Source organism: Halichoerus grypus, chromosome X, assembly GCF_964656455.1.
Source record: "Halichoerus grypus chromosome X, mHalGry1.hap1.1, whole genome shotgun sequence".
NCBI classification, from domain to species: Eukaryota; Metazoa; Chordata; class Mammalia; order Carnivora; family Phocidae; genus Halichoerus; species Halichoerus grypus.
The window spans coordinates 89,611,259-89,636,999 of NC_135727.1; the positions used below are offsets into that span (position 1 = coordinate 89,611,259).

General features: G+C 44.6%; 1 protein-coding gene across 2 annotated transcripts in view; it reads right to left on the bottom strand.

Annotated features, from left to right (window-relative positions):
• Positions 1 to 682: 682 nt before the first annotated feature.
• CLCN5 (chloride voltage-gated channel 5) overlaps positions 683 to 25,741 on the bottom strand; it is a 158,047-nt gene continuing 132,988 nt past the window's right edge. For both annotated transcript variants that reach the window (XM_078065170.1, XM_078065172.1), the window contains 10 exons: positions 24,605 to 24,704; positions 20,866 to 21,053; positions 17,803 to 17,925; positions 16,728 to 16,934; positions 13,807 to 13,887; positions 13,021 to 13,563; positions 10,973 to 11,159; positions 9,350 to 9,748; positions 8,973 to 9,189; positions 683 to 7,686 (listed from right to left, as the gene is read on the bottom strand). In XM_078065170.1, the coding sequence (XP_077921296.1) occupies positions 7,596 to 7,686; positions 8,973 to 9,189; positions 9,350 to 9,748; positions 10,973 to 11,159; positions 13,021 to 13,563; positions 13,807 to 13,887; positions 16,728 to 16,934; positions 17,803 to 17,925; positions 20,866 to 21,053; positions 24,605 to 24,704 (2,136 nt within the window). In that variant the 3' untranslated portion in view covers positions 683 to 7,595. The remainder of the gene's footprint in view (positions 7,687 to 8,972; positions 9,190 to 9,349; positions 9,749 to 10,972; positions 11,160 to 13,020; positions 13,564 to 13,806; positions 13,888 to 16,727; positions 16,935 to 17,802; positions 17,926 to 20,865; positions 21,054 to 24,604; positions 24,705 to 25,741) is intronic.

Sequence of the window (25,741 nt, forward strand, 5' to 3'; positions counted from 1 at the left end):
TAGAGAAAGTCGGAAAACCAGACCTCAAAGTCTGGCTTTCCTTTGTTTTCCCCCCCATTCCGCAGAAGTGTGAAAGGGAAATGTTTGCATATTCAACCACCTCCCCAAAGAGCCCCCCTCTGTGGCCACCTCAGAGGGTTTCTCACAGAAGACATTTTAATCCCAAGACACCACAAAGAGGGTACTCCTAACCTTCCTTCCCACTGGAGGCACCTTTCAATCACCCACCCTCCTCCTCTGAAGGAGCAACTGTAGGCAAGAGGCCTGTCGAAGCCCATCATCTGACATCATTAAAAGCTCAAAAAGAGAGGAACAAATCCAGCTCCCAGTTAATCCTCATGTCATCAGGAAAATATCACCAACCTATGAGACGGCAATGAGATGGATTGTTTCCATTTCTTTAAGGAGCCAGAATGAATGAGGTATCTGGAATCTCTCAAGACGCAAGCTACCCCTCATTTGTCTCCTTACGGTAAAAAGGTATTACTGAATCTGTACTTGTAAAAATAATTAAGCATCTAATAAATCATTTTAAGAAGTGAGCCCGCTAGGAGGAGTTTGCAGGTACCTTTTATACCAGCCTCCCTCTCAATCCCCCCCGCCCTACCCCCCCCCCCACTTCTACGATCAGAACTCAATAGCTACACAACTTAGGGGCTTCAGAAAGACACCAGACACCAGGTTGGATAAGGCTGTGCTTTATTACATGCATAATTACAAATCTGTGCTAGGTGAAAATGTATAAAGCAATGGCGACCCGGGTTTATGCCACAGAGAGAAAGGGCTGGACGATCCCATTAACCCTTCTGCCAATGTCCGTTCCATTGCCTTTCACATGATTGTTTCCACTCCTTAAAATCTGCATAGCACTTACTTGTCAAAGTACTTTCCATTCATTGTCTCAGTTTATCCTCACAACAACCCTGTGAGGTAGGTACGGCAATTAACGCTATCCCCATTTTGCAGATGGGAACACTGAGGCACAGAGCGGTTAAGATCTCGAGGCTAGTTAGTAGAAGCATAGGGAATAGAAACCAGGTCTCCTAACTCCCAAGCCCATGTCTTCCTTTTTAGACTATGTTGCTATGCACGACCAGGGAGCAAAATGAAGTGAGCAGTAAGCCAGAGCTCGGGCACAGGCCGTGCCTGTGAACGGGGACCAACACCTCTCCAAGCTCGAGCAAAGCTAAGAAAGCGGGACTTAAGGGTTGGCAGCACTCGAATAAATAATTGCTCTGAACAGCTCAGCACCAAGCTGCCCATGGAAACAGGCTGTATTAGCTTTGGTTGATGCTAGTTTCTGTACATGCCCGGCTACTGCTGCTCTCTATACATTAGCTTCGGCTGAACTTTTACCAACGCTTAGGAACTAAAATGTCGAGTCAGACAGGTTTTCTTTGGCTACTGTGGCCAGGAGCCGGCCCTACAAGGGAGCGTATTACGGAGAACTCATATAGTGGCCCATGGGCTGGGACCCGGCTTTTCTGACCCTCCTGGCCTCACTGGCTCACCCAGTGGGTGGTCGTTCTCCCCGAGCCAGAAGTGAATTGGACAGAGGTAAGAGCAGGAGGCTGGCCTTGGTCAGAGAAGAGTCACCGTCGTGACATCAATGTCATCCTTAGGTGACATGACCAGGGTGCTGTCTGGCAGGCCCGACTCCTTTCTGGCCTGTACCTGGTTAGCAGCATAGCTTCAAAAGACAGTTTAAAAGAACAAAATATTAAACACATCATTTTTTAAATCTAGAATGAAATGAATTCTTAATCATTACATAGTCCTAAAGGACCAAATATATAATAAAAATGTACTTATTAAAAAGCTGAGTACTGAAAAGGCAGGGCAAAGGGGGAGAAACGAGGGAGAAAGGGGCTGAAGTGCAATGGAGAAGGGAAAATGAGCTCTCTTGAAGGACCGTGTATTCTGAGGTACACTCAGTATGACCAGACTGAACATTCCCACCCTGATAAAACCATCTCAGGCCACTCCCTTGTCCCCATGTGGCCAGATGGCATTTCACTCACCAAATCCTAGGCTGCCTTTGACTTTCAACAGATTTGGACTAGTAGATAATCAGGTTTAGCAACGAGCACTTCATATGTCTGCCTTGAGATGCTCAAGCCCTCAATGCTCTCAACAACCCCCTGCCCCGGCTTTGGCCCCGCCAGCAGAGCAAAGCCCCGTCTGGCCCATCGGCTCAGAAGTATCTTCCATTCTCTCAGAATGATGTTGTCCCTCCCCCAAGGTCCACATTCAAGACAACACGCCTGTTAACAACTGAGAAAAAATTGGAATTGGGGGGTGGGGGGAGGAGGAGAGAGGAGAGGCAGAGATCACTTTTTTTAAACCCTCATATTTTTATACCATTATATGCCGTTTCTCCCTTTATAAAAGGCCAAACTTTAGGCAAGGCATTGATTCAGTAAGTGCACACAGAGGCTGAAGACCCTTTGGCAGGAACTGAGAGGTAGGAATTTATGACTGTGGGACTGGGCAGGGGGACCTGATAGGTCCCATCCAAGAAACGCAAACTCTGCACATCACAGACTTTCTTTCTTGGGTGAGTTGGCAAAATCGGACTACACAGTGGAAAAAGCAATTCCGTTCCCTACATCGCTTCAAAACTTTGCCCAGATCCAGATGTTCAGAAGTGAGACCGCGGCCAGCAAACATTTGTGGAGTAACGTGAAGTTGCTAACACCTACTATTCCAAGAACTTCCCTCCTTGGAGCGAACAACCGAAACTGAGGCAGAGCAAAGCCGGAGTGGTCACCACAGGACCACTGCATTAAATTTCCCTGTAAGTTTACACAGCTCCCTGAGCTCTGATCTGAGAAGCCCTCACCTTTTTTTTCTTTCTAATACACAATAAGTATATTCTAGGGAGGCTAAAATATAGATTTAAAAAAAATTCAAGACAATCTACCTAAAGCTTATCACTTAGGCGATGGCACGTAGGAGCCGGCCTCCTTCCCGAGCAGATGTCTGGCCGCGGGTCAGCCCTCTCCGTACAAGTGGACTGCCTCCAGCCGAATGTGGCTTTGAGCCTCTCCTCTGCTTGCAAACTCTGGTCTCTGAAAGACTACTTGACTTGCTCTCTACCTGAGGCACATGATCAGACAGTTTATAAATGCCAGGTTGTATGGCGTGGGACGCAGGATGGCCTTCCTCCTGCCATCTTGCAAGAACTCAGACACATTCTTACTAGGGCTTCTCCACTGCCACGTCTTCCAATTCTCTCTCCAGAGGGAGTCCAGGCAAACCCAGAGGTGGTTAAACAAAAAAAAAAAAAAAAAAAAAAATCAAGGTTTTAGGACACTTAAGTTCAGACCACATATTTAGACATCTATTTTTTTTTTTTTTAAGAACTGAATATCCTACTTCCCATTTAATTTCTAAATCTCTAGTTTTTCTCAGGGTTTTCAAGAGCTCAATACTCTGTGCACCACCCTGAAAAAATGTTCTCCTGCTTTCTCTGAACTGATCGGTGGCAATGTGGCCTGTCCTCAGTAAGCACTTCGGCAGTATAAAACACACTGGCCGTTTCAGATTCTCAATATCATCTTCACTATCATCATTGAAAACCCAACTTCAAAAATTGCACTCCTCGTGATTTATTAAAAAAAAAAAAAAGATACTGTGGGGTAACAAGTTCACCTTCCTATTCATCACCTCACAAAACAAACCAAGATTGAGAACCCAACCGGGACAGGCGACTCAAATACGTAAAACGTATACCATGCTCGATTACTTTGCATGATGGACTCTATTGCGTGACAAGTTTTTAAAAACATATTTGCTCCCCCCACACCTGAACGAATTCACAACATCGTGGTTAAGGGGCGCCTGGGTGGCTCAGTCAGTTAAGCGTCCAACTCTTGAATTCGGCTCAGGTCACGATCTCGGGGTTATGAGGGGTCGTGCGATGGAGCCCCGCATCGGGCTCCAGGCTGGGTGTGGAGCCTGCTTAATATTCTCTCTCTCTCTCTCTCTCTCTGTCTCCCTCTGCCCCTCCCCTCCTTTAAAAAAAAGATCATGGCTAAGAATTACTTCACAGCCTTAGACCACACTAAATCCCCATTACTTTATCTTTCTCATGTCTCACAGAAATGGAGACTTGCTAGAGAAATTTATGCCGTGCTCTGCTCTTCCCGTAAGGGGTTCAGATTCCGCCTCTGCTGTCAAAACAACTGAGCCACTTTGCTGTTCAATCAGCAAATTAATCGTTTGCTCTGCCAGCTGGCAAATCCAAAGTGTCATCAATGTCAGATTACCCACCAGAGGGTATCAGTGCTGTGGGTTACGGCACCCCTACTGCACAGCTGGTCTGGGCCAGAAGGAAGCTGCGGCCAGAGGAGAGGAGAGCGTCGGAACAAACATCCGAAAAGAAATGACCTTGACGGCGGCCATTAGTTTGCATTCTCGGTCCCTTGCGTCCTCCCTCCTGTGGTCTAACGGTGCATTAACTGTTTCGGCCTCTTTTAATTCTTTACATTGAACATCTGACTCTACAAAGTATAGCAGCTAGACTTCTACAAACCTACCGACTCCCACTCTTCTCACGACTGGCTGTGTCCCAGATCTTTCTCCTCTGCAAATCCTAAGTCTCTTGAAGCACGCACTGGCATTCTTTTGTAAATCCTTCCCTTGTGTCGGGCAATTTTCTTTTCTTAACACCCAAACACACTGGTCTCAACTCAAATTAATTTGTAAGTGGCAGATCATCTAGTCTTTTGCCATTGAGGTATGTGGCCACTTGAGGCTCCCGACGGGCCTCCCTGTAATGGCTTTGTTTGTTGGGTAAGTCTGTCCAACTGCTGAATCTGCAACGGCAGAAAGCACATTTTCCTTTGCCTGAAGACAAGAAACCCTTGAGTGTTAGGTGCTGAGCTAGCAGGTAGCAGAGAGCTTTAGCCACAATTAGCCAACCTTTGGGCCAAACCATAGGATTGGACATATAATGAATACCATACACTATAGCTACTTCTAGCCTATGTGTTACAAGGATTCCTGAGAAGCTGAGGTTAATGAATGAGATTTATCAGGAGTGAGGTATCAAAAGGATATTATTCTCTGGAGGGCCAATCGGTGCTTAGTATCTAGAAAGTATACCTTGGCACAGTGTTATCTGATTTCTCAAATTAATTCTCTGAAGTAGCACCTTAACACTGGCTCATCTGTCTGAAATCAAAAACAGAGCCTAGAAGAAACACAAAGGCAAACTTAGACGCCCTCCATATCGCCGCTGCGCTATGAAATGCGACCAAACCTTTGTCATCAAATACCAGAAATACTAACGCTTCCTGTTTTGCAAACTTTAGCTGGACGGCTAATAAGAAAAGATAGGTAGTGAACCAGAAATACACAGATAAGAATGGCTCCTGCACAATACACAGGGGCGGTCCGGCCCACGGCCTCATCCCATATGAGGAAATCAGTGGCATGGAAGGGACAAAAGACACAGAGTGACTGAGTCATGACTCTAAGAGAAGACAACCTAGAGAGCTTTTTTCTCTTTCACTAAAATGTTAGCTTGATAAACTTAAAAAAAAAGAAAAGAAAAGAAAAGAAACTCTGGTGAGTGCCTTGATATTTGAAAGATAAAAATCAATACAAGCCTTGGCTACCCAGGTCTGGGCAATGAAAGATCTTCAGATTTTGGAAAGATAAGAACTAGGGGTAAAAAAAAAAAAAAAATCCTAGATTCAGGGCTCAGCAACTTGTAAGATGAGGCACCCTGAGGTGTTTGGGGAGGGGAGGCGGGGGCAGGGAAGGATACGCCGAGCTACTGCTGGTTCCAGGCTGGAAGGATGGCGCCAAGTGCGGGGGGACAGACCTGTAGAACAGGAAAGGCTGAAATCACAGCCCTGCAGTTGAGTCTCGCTGCTACGGGCACTGGGCATCAGCACAGAAAGGGAGGGAGGCCTGGCAGCAGCAACTGGACAAGAGAGCAAAGCAAATGGCTGGGCGTTACCTCGGGGGTCCATGTGCCAGAAGGTTGCTGAGCCCCGGTTTACAATTTAACTAGCCCCGGGAGTTATTTCTTGAGAGAGGAATGATTAACCAGGCATGGCGCTCAATCCCAAAGAGAGGAGTCGGGACTGAGGAGTGGGAGGGGGAAAGAATGGAGGGGAACACGGGGGTGGAGGCAGCCGCACATGGGGAAAACAACAGAAAATGAAACCAGGCGTCGGTCGGGATGACGGTGGTGGCGCTGTGATTCCCCCAGGTGTCCCTATGGTGTGATGTTTTCTACTGCAGGAAAGGTGGTAGAAAATTGAGACAGGCACCTTTGCAATTGGATAAACAAGCACCTTTGGTGTCACCAGGCCTTGTCCACACCCCTGGGTCTTAGGATGGTTCTGCATTTTATTCAGAATTCTAACGAGCCTCAAGGGAGTGGCAGCTGCCTATCCTAATTCCAATGCCTCAAATAGATTTGAAAGTACCCCAAGCCTAAATTCATGTTCACAGGGACAACACTGGCCTGTTACATGTACTTAACACTGGGAGGAGGCATGAGTGCCCAGTTATTTGAGTACTGGTGGTCTTTACGAAGGAATGCATGAGAATGCAGATTCAGCTCGGGATCTTCCCTGGTTTATCAGTACACAGTCTAGACTTGGTTCCCTTTACTATTCTTACATATTCCAGAAGCCTAAAGCACCATCACTCATGGAGGTGGCATCTGGGTAAGAGAATTAGTCGGGACCTCACCAAAAAATGTGAAATTCCTTGTTGTTGACTTTGCTTAGAACTTTACTAATCATTCATTCCAAGGAAGCTGGAGAAATCATTCCTTGCTACTAACAAATTCATGGCGAAGTCCTTGTCTACCAGCTAACAAATACCATCTGGAAAATTACCCTTTTTGCAGACAAGGAGAAAGTTCCATAACTTATCTTTGTGCACTTCAAAAGAGTACCAGGAACAAGCAAGCTATAAAAGTCAACCTCTCTAAATTCGTTTAGAGAAGGTTAACCAAAGCAGCATTGTCTTATAATCAGATATTAAAATTAACATACACGTACACACACACAAACTAATAATGCTAAATATTGTAACAGGAACAAGATAACATTTGAACTGAATTTTCACAGTCTGGAAAACACCATTACTATTTTCCTTCTGGCTTTCCTTTCTGTGGTTGGAAAAGCAAAGCCCCTTAGTTTACACTTCATCTTCCACCAATGACAGTTAGAGTCCAAAAAAGTGACTTTTTCATGAGTTTCCTGCAGGCTATAGGTCAGGACGGTTGGAATTTTTCTTGCATAGTTTTCAGTGATTGCATATTGGCTAACAATTATGTTTTAAATTAAAAAAAATTTTAAGAAGAACAAACCAGAGCAATCTCATTGACTCTTTCACGAAATCTTCCTAATGCAGTGTCACAGAAGCCTAACTGTATTTTCTCCTAAAGAGAAGATTAAAGTCCAGAGATTATGTAGTGCAACTGGTTAACTTATAGGAAAGAGACAACACACTAATATAACTTCACCCTCCAAATATGGGAAATGTGTTTTGGGTACCCAGTTAACAAAACACATCCGTGGTCTGCAATGTCCTTCCTGTTTTACATCCAGCACAGCCCTGTGATTCTAGTTGAAGAGAATGGAGTCGGGATCTTGGTTTGCCATCTGTGCTATGTGCTTTAACACGTCCTTTTTGGTAATGATTCCGAGCAACCGCCTGGAAGACAAAACGAGACAACAAAACAAAAATAAGCCTGTGGTTAACATCCTGCGAGGTGACGCTTTTCCGCCCCAGTCCTTTGCAACTCTGTCTTCAACGCTGTCTGCACTTACGGCATGAGGCGCTGGCGGGACTAGGTGACGCGCGCCAGGCAAACGGGACTGGGCGTGGGTCCCTAGACAGGCGGCCAGCATTTCTACCTTGGGTCTCGCATCCTGCTACTTCTTGGGGCTTAAGTATTCCCTATATGTCTGAATCTTCTCGTTTGCCACCCAGTTCAAGTGCTCCTCCTCCAGAACGCCTCCCCTGATCCTGTGGGCCAGCAATGACTGCGTCCTCCTGGCAGCAACGGCCTGACCTATGCCCTTGTCCCGTCTGCTGTCGTGTGACATGGGCTCATGTGATCTCAGATTCCCTACAACACTGCACGCTCCTTGAGCAGGGAGAAGGGCCTTATTCCTTTTTTTGTGTCTCCTTGGCGTCTAGTGGAATACCTTCTCGCACGAAATAGGGGATTCGGTAAATGTTGAATGAATCAGTTAGGGGAAGTCCCCTTGCTGATTCAAATCCTGCAAGACATCTGTTACAACATTTAGAAATTGTAGAGAGTGAAATTCTTACATAATTGCTGGATTAACATAGCATGCTTAGAAAAAAAAATCCACCCTCCTCCTCCACCTCCCTTCTTTTCCAATAAAAATAGCAGGGCTTCCTTTACTGCATAAGAAATGTCCCGGGGGGGGGGGGGGGAACAGAAAAGAAATTTCTTAAAAATTAAAAAAATAATAAAATAAAGAAATGTCCCAGAAAGAAAGAGCCTTGACCTTGAGAATCGGAAGACTTGTGTTTAAAGCCTACCTCTACTATATATTAATGCGGGGCCCTTGTGCAGATCTTCAAACCTCACCAAAACTTGCTTTTCTCATCCTCAAATAATAGTAACAAAGGTACTGTAAGGACCAAATACTATATACACATATAGTACTTAATACCATCATAACTTCAGTGCTGTCTGTTCAAGAGGACACAGCCATTTCCTTTGCGGGGGAGGAACTGCATTATTTACAACGTGCAGCAAGCAGTTCCCATCTCTCAAACACACTTTTCCCCCCAAACCCCTTTTCCGTTAATTATGACGATAAAAGAAACACATCCATCTTCATCACGGAGCTTCAGGAGGGCAAGTGCTACTAACGTTCAAATGAATTGGGTTCTCCTCTCTTTATCTCTCTACGGTCTCCTTCCTCCCACAGCCCAGCATGCCTCCCCCAAGGAGCCCTCACCCGTTGTGCGTAACCAGGCACTGACGCAGTCCCAGCTTGCGGAAGATGTCCACGACAATCTCCATGGGTGTGAGGTCAGTCACAGTGAAGGGGCTCAGATCCAGGATGTTCCGGAGCTTTAGGGTGGGCGGGGTGTAGGGCGGCATGGGAGGAGAATGTTCGGTGAAATAAATGATGGACGTGCTCACAACCCCATCCTGTTTTTTTCGAGCATTTTCTATTTGAGAAGTAGAAAAAAAAAAAAAGTTGAACATGGAAGTGCTCGTTCTATCTTGATGGCCCCTAATTCGTCCCGTCCTCCCTCTGTCTTCACCCCTTTGACACGTATTGATTTATTTCCACAGCGGATCCCGTGATCCTCTTTCTGAAATCCTTACCAATGGAAATAATGAGATCTCTCCGGAGGACAAAACCCACAAGTCTTTGGGACTCCCGGGACACCACCACTGGGAAGCCACTGTAAGTGGTTTCACTGATGATAGTCTCTACATCTTCCACGGTCATACTGTCCTGAGTAAGGACAGTCAATAAAGGATCATTTCTCCGGGGTTTCATCACATCCATTGCCAGGGTCTTATGGGCGAACTCTTCTTTGGCTTCAAGAAAGGGGTAACCGTTGAGACGAATGTGGGCATCATAGATGCCCTCTCGCCCAAGAGCGTCTGCCACCCACTTGCTTGTCATGGCTGCAGCCATCAGAGGCACAATGTACTCCAAGCCCCCAGTTAGTTCAAACATTATGACAACAAGGGAAACAGTCATCCGGGTCACCCCACCTGCAACGAAACAGATACAGGCCACTGAAAACAGGAAAAGTTCAGATTCATGCCAGATAAGGGCCTGCGACAGACCCCCATCCAGGGAAAGCCTACTTACCAGAAACACTGCTAAGAGGGGGGCTCCCCCATAACTGCAACTGCATTACAGCCAGTTTATAATGGACCTGAGTCACATTTCTCAAAATAACATCTACAGAAGCGCAACAGGCCTTCTGCATTTTTCTCCTTTTGTTTCTTATTCGTGCGTTGCTTTCTCCCCCTTAATTATAAAGGTCATTGCAGAAGATACCCACAATTTGTGTAACACTACTGAGATGAGAGGTTCTCTGGAACGTACAGGCCATTGTGGAAAAGTCAGAACACATTTCTTTAAAGTCTATAAAAGACGGGGCAGGCGCCTGGGTGGCTCAGTCGGTTAAGCGTCTGCCTTCGGCTCAGGTCATGAACCCAGGGTCCTGGGATCGAGCCCCGCATTGGGCTCCCTGCTCAGCCGGGAGCCTGCTTCTCCCTCTGCCTTTCCCCCTGGCTTGTGCTCTGCTCTCTCACTCTCTCTCAAATAAATAAATAAAATCTTTTAAAAAAAAATAAAGTCTATAAAAGAAAGTCATTATCCATAAGCTCATTGCCTAGAAATAAGCAGAGTAAAAATTTTGAATGACTTTTTCAAGTTTTTCACTATGTAAAAATCTATGTTTTTACATAGGTGAGCTCATATTACACATTTAACTCCCCACCGTGCTCCCCTCCCCCCACTTTATGTCAGGAACATCTTGGATATTATCACAAATTTATTTAACATCATATTTAAAGATGTTAAATGTCAGCATCACATTTAATAGCTACATAGAATAACATTACAAGGTTATACGGACCATAATCCACTGAACCAGTCCCTTCCTGTGCATATTTAAGTTGATTCCAATTTCTTGCTATCATAAATAATCCTGTGATGAACACTCTTGGGCAGATATCCTTCTCCACGTTTCTGATCATTTCCTTAGTATGATGAAATTTGAGAGTAAAATTGCTCCCCAAAGGGAGGAATGTAGCTATATGATAAAGAATGCTTCCAAAGCACTTGAAAAATGGCAAACCCAAAAGGAAACGGATGGTCATTTAAAAAAAATAAATCAATCTGCAGTCAACTGTGTTTCATATCACACTTCTTCATGATGTCACCTGGGTGGCAACTTCTTCAAACCCAATGCAGACACCACTCACCCAAGCAGGCTGCAGCCCCAACCATCGCATACAGGCCAGGGGTGATGCAATCCGCTCCCTGGCTACACCAGCTGTTGAAGATGGCCCAGTCATGGTGGTAATAAGCCAGCTGTTCCATCCCCACTCCCAAAAGTCGACCTGCTATAGCACCAACAGCCATGCTGGGGATAAACAGGCCAGAAGGGATCTGCAAAGAGAAAGCAACGGGTGCTTAGGGAGGCATGATGCGCCCGCCTGGCACGTGGTAAGGGCTAGAGGACTGACCCTCTGCAAAGCGAACAGGCCAAATGACAATTTAACTATGCACTATGCTAGCAAGTGGCCATAAAGACTTGTGTAATGCTACAGGGGCTAGAGGTTCTCTGGGACGTGCAGGCAAGGACGACTGCAGAGAAGCTTACCCTGATCCGGGGTCCATCAGGCAAGAGCCTGAACTCTCCAGACCAACACAGAACTGGAGGCAGAAATTAAGCCTTTCCCAAAGAAAAAGGAAAATAGATGGAGTTTCTCACATATGCAGACATGTTCCCCAATTTTGAATTCTTAGCAACAATTCCCCTCTATTGACTATCTACCACGTTTTATGCTGGATACTCAACTGACAGGATTCCCTGAGTTCTTGACAACCACCCCTGGGGGGACAGGCGTTAGGATTACCCAATCACAAAGAACTCAAGGTTCAGGGAGGTGAAGTAACTCACCCAAGGTCAAGATACAGTAAATACCGGTGCTGGGGATGAAACGCAATGTTCCTAACCACTCCCATGTACTGAATCTTAACCTACTGCTCGCATTAAAAGGATTGTACACGAGGTTACATTTTATTTTGTAACAGTATAAAGAAAGACGAAATGATGACATTTTTTAAATGAGGTAATAACTATGGTTGCGTGACTATCCAAAACAAAAAAACAAAACAAAACAAAAAAACCCACCGCCACAACCACCAAAAGACCCTCTCGTCGGTCTCCCACTCTATTTCCTGACTCCTAGGATATATACGGTGAATTCTCAATGTTCTGTGTGAAGGGAGGGAAATGATGACAAGGACAAAATAAAACAGCAGATTATTTTTAAATAGCCTGTGTTTGATTGTGGAATACATATGAATCTGGGTGGGTCTGATGGTCTGAACATTCACTTTAAATGAAAGAATGAAGCCATGACGGGGAAAAAAAAAAAAAATCACTCAAGAAGCACTGTAAAACCTTCCGGGGTGTCGAGGAGGATGCTCATCAATTCAGAGACTATAGTACTGGCTAAACTGAGCTGTGGAGTCTTCTTCTCTGGTTCGAATCTCCATTTCCCTAGAGAACAGAGGGAACTAACTTGGTAGTTGGGTGCTAAAGAAAAGACAAACAACCTAGGGAGGAGGAAGAAAATACCTCAACGAATGTTCCTTTCTGATTTCTTCTGAAACATGGAACTGATAACAAGTACCGAAAATAAAAGATGCTGGCCCGACGTCTGCTTCTGACAGTTGCACTATTAACTTGGGATCACCTGTGAAGTTCCTGCTACTTGGGCATTGATGACAATGGTATAGAATACATTTAGCGCCACACTGGGCCAAACCGTAGGACATTGCCATCTTAGGGTCAAAATGGTTGAATAATGGCTACTTCATTTGGTTCAACTTGATATTTTGCTCTGTTGGCAAACTCTAAAGCCACCCTCTAAGGACCAAAAATGTGGTGGTCAGATATTGTTTTAACACAAAATGCACATGAATAACTACCTTACCATCCCTTTTGAGGGGCAAAATCTGTTTTCCTCTGGAAAGGAGAACACATTTCTCCTTAAATCTCATCACTGAGGTTTGCATGTGGCCTAAAACTAGGCTTGGACGATGTTTGGTGGAGGTACAACTGTCTAGGAAGTTATGAGGACATGTGGGGGCGGGGGGGTGAGGGCTTCTGAGGGTGGGGGATAATCTACATGAAGCCGGAAATGCCACATGAGCTTTGAAGATTGTATGGTGTCTTGGCTTTGCCCCCCAAACCCACAGCCACACATCTACCCACCAAGTATCAAAAGGATGTGCTCACCTTCATGCCAAAGGTGAATATGGTGATGACAATTTTCAGTATGAGTGTCAAGGCCAGCTGCCACATGGCACTGTAGACTCCCACACCAGCTGGTCTGTCGGGCAGCTCTCCCCCCTTGCTTGTGTTGAAGCGGTTCTCATAATCACAGAGCTTGGAGGAGTCCAGCAGGCCACAGTCATTGAACAGCTCAGAAATAAGCTCACTTGTGCTCATGCGGGTGTACTCATTGGGGAAAGCCAGGATGGCAGTGATGGCTGTCACAACGAGTACCTCCACGACAGGGTACCTGCCCAGCTGAGTGGTCTTACGCTTCCGACACCAGGCAATGTTGGTGCGGATAAACAAAGCTCCCCACAGACCACCAAATATGCCCAGCACAATGAAGGGCACGAGCTCAAAGAGATGCCAGGGGGTGTGAAACTCCACATAAAATAGAACCAGGCGGCTGTTGCCAAAGGGATTGATGGAACGTAGAGTAAAAGCTGCCACCAAGGCAGCAAAGAACGAGCGCCACAGCGTTTTGAGGGGGAAATAGTAGCTGACCTGGAAGAAAGAAGGTGAGAAAGCAAACGTAAATCAGGATGCAGAAACAGTTTCAGGTGAAGAGTCACTGCTGCAGTTCTTTGACGACCGAAGAACTGCCCAGAGAGCGCTGGTCACACGGTAAATGGTAACCCGCTGAGTCGGGAGGAGCACTTCAGGTCTGCAATGTCCCATAGACACCGGCCAGGATTCCTGACACGAAAGCAACATACACATATTCTAGAGACAGATAAAAGTAGTTACCTCTTCTAGGCTGAATAACACCCCGCCGATTGGTGCCCCAAAGGCTACAGATACACCAGCTGCCGCTGCAGCCGACAAGACCTACAATCCAAAACTCAAAATTAGTGTTGGAATAATGACACCTTTCTACCGTCGATCACGTTTTAAAAAAGGAGTATTAGTGTTTACTAAACATTTAAAAAAAAAAACAACTATATGTGCTCCATATCCGGTTAATCAAAAATGAAGTTCAATTCATATTTACTTATTTTGAGAGCAAACGCTGCAGGCTACATTTCAAAGGTATGATTCAAATGCTGGAACAGGTAGAGGGTCTTTCCTGTGTGATTAATCTGGGCATGTACTTTATTCCGAATCATTCCCCTCATCCCCAGTACTCTCAATTCATTAACTGAATTTGAGTCTGTAGACCTATTAACCACCTAAATGAAGTCTTTTCAGTGATATATTTACATAGTGCTTTCTTTATTAAGGAATGCTTTTTAAATGAGATTTTAGAGAAGGCTGTCATGATACAAAACTGAAGTAACAATTGGCTCACAGCTACTCAAGAGCTGCAAATATTCACACAATAGGTGGTTGGGGTTTCCTGTACTCTGTGCCCCACTTGGTCCCTACTGACTGGTGGAAACAGAAATAGGGAGCAAACTAGAAGCAACGAGAAGCAAGGGGATAGACTCTGAAGGGAAGAGAAGACCTAAGTGTGTTTCGGTGAGGCAAGGAAAAGGGCTAGGTGGGAGAGGAAGAGGAAGGGGAAGAAGCTGTCAGAGGGAAATAAAAAAGGACAAGGAGGTAGAGAAAGAGAGCGAGTGATACATAGCCCAACCTCAGTATGTAGGCACACTCATGCGCATGGAGAATATGCATGACCAACACCCCAGAATTAATAGAAGGATAAAGTCCTTTCATTGGATTCTGGTTGCTGTGGAGTGATACGTGATTTGTGGTAATAAGGAAATTTTTAAAAGAAAGTTCAATGAAATTGAAGAGCTTCTGAAGAATAAAGTGGTTCTTGGCAAAATAAATAGGCAGGTTTCCCTGGGAGCGCAGGATGGCCCAGGAAAATGAAGGGGAGGAAGGAGTGAGGTCTCTGGGGCTAGCCTGGGAGGACTTCGAAATTCGTGCCTATGTACTGGCTTTCATCTGAGAAGAACAAGGACAGTCAAACAAGAGGATCTCAGTGACTCTTTCGGTTGAATTATGAGGAAAAAGAAAGAATCGTGATGGCTGGTTTGCTTCAAGTTTTTGCTGACAGAGTGGAGTCTGTCTATGCCCTTCCTTCTCAAATCTGTAATCTCAACCATCTGCCCACTTTGACAAGGCCCTGGGACACAAAAGGGTTGCTGCCGATGGTGAGAAGGACAGGAAAAAATAACTGGAAAGTCTAAATAAACCATAGGAAGTGAACTCAAGATGCAAATATTCACGAGTCTAGTTAGAGAAATACATGATATCTAAACAGGGAAACACCCCCAACTCCCCTCTCATTTTATAAGGAACTGTCTGAACAAAAATGCCAATTTTATGGAATGAAAGTAACCGGCAATCTATAGTTTCGAAGTCCCCCTACCCATGCAAAACCAGCAAGAATCAACACTCTACTCTTGCCAGCTAAACTGGTTTTTTCATCTCTTTAGCTTCTGTTGTACCTTATTCCCATCTAACAACCTCACCAGTTTCACACTGCCTTTATGCCCCACTACCATTTGACAGGTAGCTAAACAATCGACTCCGACTTCCCTCTCCCTTTCCTGCTAACCTTCCTCTCCTGCCAGGAACTTTCCCCCTTGAACTATCAAAATGGATTCCATATTTGAAATTTCAACATCTTTGAGTTTCCTTCTGGGCCTTATGGTTTGGTTTGTTTCGTTTTCTGAATAAATCACTGGGTTCCAATTTTGTGAAAAATCCGTTCTAATGAAATGACCTTGGCCTTGACCCATTTCATATGTGATTTCTGTGTAATTCAAGGAAAACAGAGCAAGAACCATTGTTTTCTTAAATCCTTAATTATAGCAGGATAAAAGTAACCAATGACCTGGGACATTTCTAAAAACTGTTCTTCCTCCGCAAAATGATATACATTAAGAACTGCATGAACATGAGAACAGCTACAGAGATGCGGTGGTGGGACTAAGTTAGCGGGGTTGAGGCAGAAGGCAGACAGAAATCCTATACACAGAGAAACTCATTCAGTGTGGCACTAGGTAGAAATAAAAGATGGAAAAGCTGGTATCTGAAACACATGTGGAGCTTATATTCGTTCACAGGAATAAACGACTTCTTTTAAAAATCTTCTCTTATTTTTGAAACTTATTTTGTTATAAAACAGCACAACATGTATAGATTGATATGTAATAAAGGTTATTAGAGTTAAAGTCCTTACTTCTCCCTCACTACCACCTCACTTTCCTGCTCACCACAGGTGGACATTTTCAACAGTTTGGAGTAAAACCACTTTCCAGACATTTTCTTTCTAGGTGCACATATACATACTTTTAAAAAAAAAAAAATTAACTGAGTTATTCTATACACCCGTCATACCAAAACTGGCTTTTGAAACTTAATGTTATTTTGTAGCCATCATTCCACGTCAATATACGTAAGGCTATCTTTTTTAACGACTGCCTAGTATTCTATAGTACGGCCAGAATCTCGTTTATTCGATCGGTCCCCTGTTGATGGATGTTGCGATTGTTTCGTTTTACCACGATATTGACAAATGCTGCACCGACCAGCCCCACACATATACCTTGGTTCCCACACACACTTGGGGTGTCCATAGGATAAATTCCTAGAAGTGGAACCACTGGGTCAAAGGGTAGTTGTACTGACATTGGTCGAGTCCCCAGATCCTCATCCCTAAGATCGTACCACTTATGCTCACCAAAAAAGAGACAATTCGGGCCATCTGTCATTACCTCTCTGCGCTTGGCTTCATTCTTCCTGTATTTGTTGAAACAATGGCACAGGATGTTCCCACAGCAGCAAGCCACGTGCACCAGGGGGCCCTCTTTGCCCAGGCTCAAGCCAGATGACACGGCCAGCACCAGCGTGATGGTTTTGATAATCAGGGTCCACTTACCCAAATAGCCCCTAATAATAAAACCGCTCAAGATAGTTTTTATCTGCAGGTCAAACACAGAGAGATTGAATATAGACTAAGCAAGTAAACAAGGATGGGAAGCAATAATCTGGACCTCATTATGGAAACTGCACCTTTCGAACAAGTGACATATAAATGTTTGACCTACGTGACCCCAGTTTGGGAGGGATCCTGAGAGCCCAAGAAAGCAAGAACTGTTCTTTAAGCTTTCAAGTTCCTTTCCCCACCCCCACCCCCGGCCATGTGCTAGCTGGGCAAGGGAGTATAGCAAGCATGAGAGTGTGTGTGTATTGGAGAAGGGGAGGCAGAGTGGGAGGGTGTTTTCCTTACTTACATCCTTACAGGCCAGTAGAGCCTTGATTCTCTGCCAAAGAAATTTGTAACTATGACTTGGTCAGGAAACAGAGAGGGGCAAGGTCATCTGGGTAACCTCAAATCTCAGTGGTTTTGGTCACTGTCAAGCAATCTAAGCCAAAAGTAGTTAGAAACAGGATTTCGGCCACCCTCCTTCTAAACCCAAATCATATTGTAGGATATGAAGCAAAATAGTTTTATTTCTCCTGCTTGAACAAAGTTGACAATACCACTACTTTTTCCGGCCAGAAACCTGGGATCTACCCTGATCTCCTTGGGTAGGGAGCAGGGGTTGGCCTTCAAAGGGCCTGATTCCCCAGGAACCCGCAAGGGGGCTAGGAATCCACCCCCTTTCGTGTCCAGGTGGCCCAGGCTGGGAGACTTGAGTGAAGACCTAGAGAGACCCCAGATTTCCTCCGGGTCTGATCCTGTTTCATATTCGAATTGCAGGATAGGCTGGAATACCTATTAAAGGCTTTTAACCAGAGGAAGGATTCACTACTGTTAACCATTTATAAACGGTTTGAGAGACTCACCTCAGGAATTCCAGAGCCACAGGCGTAAGGCGCAAACACTTTGACAAGAGACACGGCAAGGAAGGCAAATAGGAGAGCCCAGAGGACGTACATGAAATAATTGACTATGTAGGCAAAGGCTCCCTGGAACAGGGGAAAAAGAAAGAAGCTTGTTTTAGCCCCGGCAGCCTCAATGAGGCACACAGCACTGAGGAGGAATAGGGTTTCAGGAGAGGGGCTCGGGAAGGGAAAAAACCTGTATCACATCGCTCAAAGGCGACCCCTGAAACACTGTCAGCCCACTTGGCACTGAAAATGGGAGGCTTTGCTACACGCAAAGGAAAACTGACGCCAGCTGCTAAGGATGGACAAGAACGAAGAACAAACAAAACCCGAAGCAAACTCATGTTCAATACGAGACCTCGGGCAGGTTCTGTGGTCAAACAGATCTGATTTTATGTCGATTTTATTAAGAGCCTTGAAAGCTCTCTTACTGGAACGGCCAAACCTTGGCTACGTGTTTGAAGTGAAGACCAGCTCTACCTGCCCTGGTGTCAAATTCTCATGGGGGGTTATGGTGTCGAAAATTCTTGAGCGCTTTCCTTCAAATCCACAGTTCCGTTCTATAGGGAGCCACCACATCTTTGAATTTTGCTGTCACAGACTCAGCAACAAGCAGATGCGAGTAGAAAGTTTCAGGCTCTGACCATAGAACAAAACCAGTGAGATGCCAGCTCACCCGAAGAATAAAACAGCAACAGCTCTTTTTAAAATGGAGAGAACATACTCGTGACACTGTCCTCCTAGGATAATGAAGTCTGCCAGAAAATAAATATAATTTTGACCACTAATAAGGAGTTACCAACATAAAGGCTGGCAAATAGTTACATCTTAAAAAAAAAAAAAAAAAGCTATCTTGAACATTAGGAGATGATGCTTACTGATAAAAATAGAAGTTGAAACTCACTCGAATTACATGAAACACACAACTCGCTGCACTTCTGGCTTCTTAAAACGTAAAACATTATTAAAATAATTCACTGACCTAAACAAGCAGAGCCAAACTGCTCAGGGTTTTTTTTTCTCCTGAGTTATAGCTTTGACACAAGTTTTCCATTATTTTAGTCCCTCAGAGGAATAGATAATTGCTCTCTCTTGGCCTTTCAAATGTAGCTAGGGAGGAAGAAGACTCCAGAAGCAGGAATCAAAGAGGGAGAGGGAGTGGAAAGGCAAGTAGCTAAAAATGGCTAGGGGCAGAAACCTGGAGGCTAAGTTCTTGGCAGGAGAACTCTTAGAATCTAGAAGACTCTCCAGGCAAGGATTTCATTCATTAAAAAAAAAAAAGAAAAAAGACGGCCAGAGAAATGTGTCACTTGAGCAAATCTCAAGCTCCAGTTTGAAAGCCACAGTTGGAATACTTAAACACATAAATGGCTATGACGGGGTAGCATGGGGGAGCCTTACGGGGATGGAACAATAGTTCTAGATCCTGATTGTGGTGGTGATTACATAAATCTACACGTATGATAACACTGTAGAGAACTGCATACACACATACACACACATTTATGCACGTAAAGTGGGTGAAATAAAGTCTGTGGATCATATCCTTGTCTTGCTACTATCCTCTAGTCATAGAAGATGTCACCATTGGGGGAGGCTTGGGTGAAGGGTATGGGAGACCTCCCTTGCTGTGCAACCTCTTGTGAATCTGTAATTACTTCAAAAATAAAAGAATAAAAAAAGGCAAGGGAATCTCTCTCTCTCTCTCTCTCTCTCTCGCTCTCTCTCACACACACACACACACACACACTCACCCTAAATTCCAGGGCTTCTCAAACTTTTCTACCCAAGTACTCCTAATCTAGGAGAGAGGGTAGGGGATAGGATACTCAGGAGCAGAGCTGAAACAGAGATTGCTTTATCTTAATAAACATGGAAATCTTGCACCCCTTTGTAATCCAATGTAATTTTAGAAAAAAATATTCAAAAAAAAACCCCACTGATTTTCTGAGAAGGCACACAGCATTTATCTTGTGGTTTTTACCCACCCACTGGCACACCAACTTTAGCCCAGTTTGAGAAGAATAGATCTAAACCCTCTCACACATATGGTATGTATCTAACCCTTTTACTGAGCTCTTTCCCCAAGCCAATGTGTACAGTCATTTATGTACATAAACACTCTTATTTCTGACTTTATTATTTTCCTATCCTTCTTTTCCCTTGACTGTGTGTATGTGTGTGTGCACGTGCACGCACACACGCACACACCCCATTCCAAATCGTCTGTGGACCAGAGTAGGAATAAAAATGCATTTTAAATGTATAAATATATATCCTAGCCTTGTCTCAGTCACTTTGCCAACAGAGTAAATGAGGAGTGAGCTGAGATGGTACCTGTTTTGGTTGGTGGAAGCCAGAAAGGAACTGGGAATTGAGAGCTGTTTTGTTCTGTCTTGTGTGTTTTTGTCTTTAGTAGGAGAGATGCTAACAAACAGCCCAAGTGGTAATAGAGAGGGAAGGAACTGGAAAACAAAGTTACTTTTACATTGAAAAATATCTGCTAGGAGACAAGGACAAATGAAAATATTGATTTATTCTCCAAAGAAGGCTATTGGCAATTTTATTCCTGCGTTTCTGTTATTTTCATATGGAATGTATCCTAATTTTTTTTAATGTTCTAATGCAATGCTCAGGGGAAAATTACTTCTGGAGTGTATACAACAGACACATTCTTAAGCCACTCTTTGTTAGAAATTATAGCGTCCCTGTTGGCTGGCTCTGACATTTTTACTGAAATTATTAGAGAAAGACAGATTCAATCACACCCCGTACTAACAGCTAAGGAGAAACACCGGGACTGTTTACGATGAGCAAAAACATGAAGTCACTGGGTAAAGCATCAAAGCGAGGGAAATAGGGTCGCACTTACACCACAGAGAAAGGCAGCTGGCGCTGGTCCCCCTTTCCATGAAGAGGAAAAGAGGGGCACATTCCACAAGTGCCAATGAGTACAGTATAAGAATTCCAGTCAACGTAAGAATACAAGCCGGTGGTTTGGAAATCTTCACAACGCCTTACCTCATCGGTGCTGATGATAAGCTGGGACCAGCTGTTCCACTCTGGGCATTTGTCTCTGTCTTCGAAGGTGACGTGGTCGGAGTTCCAGCAACAGTGCTCATGGTTAAACCAGAATCCCTCCGTGCATATGCCTTCTTTTAAGTCTGTCATCCAATGAGCAGAAATGTCTATCAAGCCAGCTAAGGAACCTGATTTGAGGCAAGGGAAGGGAAGGCCAAAGTTGTCAAGAGAAAACGAGGGAAATGGCAGCAAAATAATGGACAAGCCATAAACTTTCCGGCTCCGCCTGCAAACTCTTTCTGATGGTCTGTCTGCTTGATTTCCACCTATCACCTCCAAGACATTTCGCCTGTCATTAAATGCCTATTCAAGGGGCACCTAGGTGGCTCAGTTGTTAAGTGTCTGCCTTCGGCTCAGGTCATGATCTTGGGGTCTGGGGATCGAGCCCCGCATCCAGGCTCCCTGCTCAGCAGGAAGCGTGCTTCTCCCTCTCCCACTCCCCCTGCTTGTGTTCCCTCTCTCACTCTCTCTCTCTGTCTCTCTCTGTCAAATAAATAAATAAAATATTTTTTAAAAAAATAAATAAATGCCTATTCAAGAGGGGGTTAAAAAAACACAAAACACTGTCTGCATTGAACACCGTGTCTGTAGAATTTCTACATAGGGGGAGCTTGGGGGAGGGCCAAGTGGCTGGGTGGGAGCAAGGGGTGAGTGGATTTGCCTTTTAGCTGATTTACGTGGCCAAGACTCTGCTTTACCTCACAGTTGCTGGATACTGATCTCCGAAGACAGTCACATTTCTTAAAGAGCATTTTATTCTCACTATTTACAGAAGACTGAGAAAATGTGAATTGCCTGCCTTGAAGACTCTTATATGATCTTTGTCTGAGATGGCTGGGAGAAGGGAGCTGACAAAGACTATGGAGAGGAGAGCTCAGCCTTGTTAGCGATCCTGCTCCATGGACGAGGGAACCTGAGCCATGGCAGGAAGGCATTCGAGGCTGAGGGAAATGAACTTGAAAAAGCACATGGAAAGTTACATGAAGCTACAGACATGTCGAAGCCTCCTGAGCCTCGCACGTGAACATCCCTAAGTTTTCATAGTGAGAAAGGAGCAAATAATATTATCTGCAGAACAGCCACCAAAGGCAATTCTGAGAAGCTGAAGAGTGAATGGGGAATTATGTGCTATGGTTAACAGACTGGTAGGGTTAAGATCGTTATAGTACTTTCGATTCTGGCCTTCTCATCATTTCTGTCGTCCAGACAAAGAAACTCTGGCCTAAAGAAATGAAATGGTCTAGAATCACGCTTTAGGGAAATAGCAAAGACACCATAAAATTCACAGCCCCTGAATTCCCAGACTGTTCTTGCATTCAGACACACTGCTTCTATTGTTGCTCTGCGATGCTTAAAAACAAAATGCCCTGTGTGTTCGAGGGAAAGAAAAATATTCACTGGCCACCGAGTGACAAGAAATACGTTAAAAAGTTGAGGATATTACGCCTACATTCCAACAGGCTGGAGGCCATGTCACGTGTATGTTTGGGTAGGTGCTAAAAGTGTTAACACAGGTTATTTACATACTTGAATAACCTAGTCAAATCTAACACCTTGTTTGACACCTCCTCTCGGCCACGCCCGCCTTCTCCGCCTTCTAACTCTTAATCCTAACTCTTAATTCAGAAAATTAACATGTGTTACAGAGTTTGGCTTATTCTCTGGTTGTTTTCGTGTGAGCCTGTCTTACTCTACCTAATGCCAGTACCCTCAATCCTATCCTCCCTTTTCCTGCTATTTTGCCTTCTTTTCCCGATGGGCCCCTTCTTCCCAGGTGACAAATTTTATCAGGTTTCCCTTACCCTACAGAACAAAACGCTTTCCCTTATCCTCGTTACCGTTGCAAGCTTCTGTCCCTTCTCTCCTTCCAATGGCCACCAAATAGCTCCGGAACTTCTACGTTGGTCGCTTCCTCTTGAAATCTGACTCCTAATATTTATGAGATAGTTTTCCAAGGTCACTGGTATCCTACTAACTGCTGAACTTTATAACCTTTTCTCAGCCCTCCTGCTTCCCTTCAGCCTCTCTGCAATACTTAGCATTACAGACCACTGGGTCTATCATTAGCCAACTCTAAACTGGCCAGACCACATTCTCTCTCCTGCACGAGCCTGTAGGGGTAGCACTAACCCCCGAGACCACGGGTTGGCAAACTATGGCCCAGGGGTCAAATCTGCCTCTATGCTTGCAAGTAAAGTTTTGCTTGGTCTCAGCCATGCTCATTTCTTTACCTCTTGTGTCTATGGCTGCTTTTGCCCTAGGGAGACCATTTGGGCCACGAATCCTAAAATATTCACCATCTGGTCCTTTACCAAAAAACCCTGCTGACCCCTTCCCTAGATAATCTTTGAAAACCCAGCTATGGCTGAGCCTTTCTTCATTTGCAGCAATCGTCTTATGCTCTGTGGCTCATAAAACATCTCCAGGTAACAGCAGCAGTGGTGTTGTTAACAACTATGGGCACCGTGCTGAGCACCATCCATGCTAGATCTCATCTACCCACTATTCTGTCCTCACAGCAAACGTGGACTATACGTACTCTTACGAGCCCCATTTTACAGATCAGTAAACTAGAGCTGCCAAGGGTTAAGAAATTTGCCAAAAGTCACAAAACTATCAAGTGCCAGGGCTGGGATTCAAGTCCCAGTAGCTGCAAAGTAGAGCCTGTGCTGATGGCCATTTTATCCCATCTACCTCCAGGTTTCCCACCTAACTTCTCTTTCAGCTCAATATTCCAGATCCTCCTAGGCCCATCGTTTAATGCCATTAAGGATACAACCCTTAGTATCTCTGCCAGGTATTTTTGGCTTTCTGCTTTCCTGGTGGGAGGGGAAGCCTGCCTGGAAGCTTGCTTTAAAGCTGTATGGGCATAGTAAGGGCACTATTCCTAGTTAGACTGCATTACTTGGAGTGGCTTGGGAGGTTGACGAGATGACAGGAAAAGGTAGTACCATCCCACTCGTCCGCCAGCATGAAAGAGTGAGATTGTAAGTTTCTTGAGGGCATGGGCCATATCTTCTATGTTGTTCTTCACCACCAAATGAGAGAGCAGATGTTTAAGAAATAGCTACAAAAAGCTCCCAGGAAGTTCTCTTCTATATCTCCTCTTACACACCCCACGTAGTATGTGTTTAAAAAAAAAAAACAAAACTGATTGTCTCGGAGCGCCTGGGTGCCTCAGTTGGTTAAGCATCTGCCTTCAGCTTGGGTCATGATCCCCGGGTCCTGGGTCCTGGGATCAAGTCCCAGTCGGGCTCCCTACTCAGAGGGGAGCCTGCTTCTCCCTCTGCCCCTCCCCTGCTCATGCTCTCTCTCTTTCTCTCTCAAATAAATAAAATCTTTAACAAAAAACCCTTGATTGTCTCTATTAGAAGGACTCCTCCTCAAGACAGTCACTGGAAGGCACTGCTAATAGCACCTTAAAATGGATACAATATTTTATAGCGTACAAATGCATTTTGATACATTTCCCCTTTTAACCGCATTTATTTAAGGAAGGGGATGCAAGTATTAGTATCCCTTTACAGATAGGAACACTGAGCTTCCTCAAGGTCCACCAGCAATTTATTTCATGTAGGAAAACCGTAAAGCACAGCACTCAACTCAGTTCATGACTTGGGGAGAGAACACACCACAATTTTAGGAGATTTGTTTAGAAAACAAACACAGTTTACCATACCTGATAAGAGCCCAATAAGTAGCATTAACAACCAGCCAGAAAATGCATCGCTCACACTGTGAATTAAAGCCCATGTCGACTCTTTGCTTTTATTGGTAATCTAGGGAGAAATGAGAAAAAATTGGTACACTCTATACACACACTTGCTTTTTCACCTTAAAATGCACAGTAAAGAAACACAAAGATAAATCTGTTCATTAGGCAGAGAGACCAATCTGGAGTTACTTCTCAAATAATCTCGGGGAGAACTGACCTCATTGGGAACTTGGGAGGTTTACTGAAGCTTGTCTTACTGAACCCCACCTTTCTCTGCAGTATTGCAATGGCTCCAAGTACCTTAGTCAGGGATTCCCCATTCAGCTGCTAATTCTCTATCACCTCAATTTGTTTTGCTTTTTGCAGTGGTCTCTGTCTACCCCAGACATCCGATATTCTAAGGATGGTCTCTTGACTCACGGGAAATAGCCTGACTGTTTTTCCAATCGACAAACACGGGCTTATTTGAGTGGTGAAAGTACAATGTGAGGTTTTCTGTCGGGGCTGTGCTTCAGGTCAGGCAAGTTCCAAGACTTGCTCCCCGCACCGATCACAGATACTAAATGGTATCAGGGACGCATCTCTTTATTTTCAAAAACCTGCTGGGAAGGGCACCTGTGTGGCTCAGTCAGTTAAGCGTCTGCCTTCGGCTCAGGTCATGATCCCAGAGTCCTGGAATCCAGCCCCGCATCAGGCTCCCTGCTCAGAGGGGAGCCTGCTTCTCCCTCTCCCTCCCCCCCCCCACCCTGCTCTTGCTCTCTCTCTCTCTCTCTCTCTCAAATAAATAAATAAAATCTTTAAAAAAAAAAAAAAAACTGCTGGGAATATCTGAGGCTAATCGAGAGGTACAGAAACGTCTACCTTTCTGCCCTAGCCTCCTCAATTTAACCCTTCAGTGCCCACATTTCAAAACCAAGCATTCTGACAGCTTTGTCATTGTCCCCCTTCTCTGCACCTCTATTTCTTATCTTTGAAACTGTGACTTCGTTACCCCATCTTCATCTACAGCACTATCACAAAAATGATAAATTATTATAAACACTTTAAAAGCATTTTAAAAATTCATTTCGAGGGGCGCCTGGGTGGCTCAGTCGTTAAGCG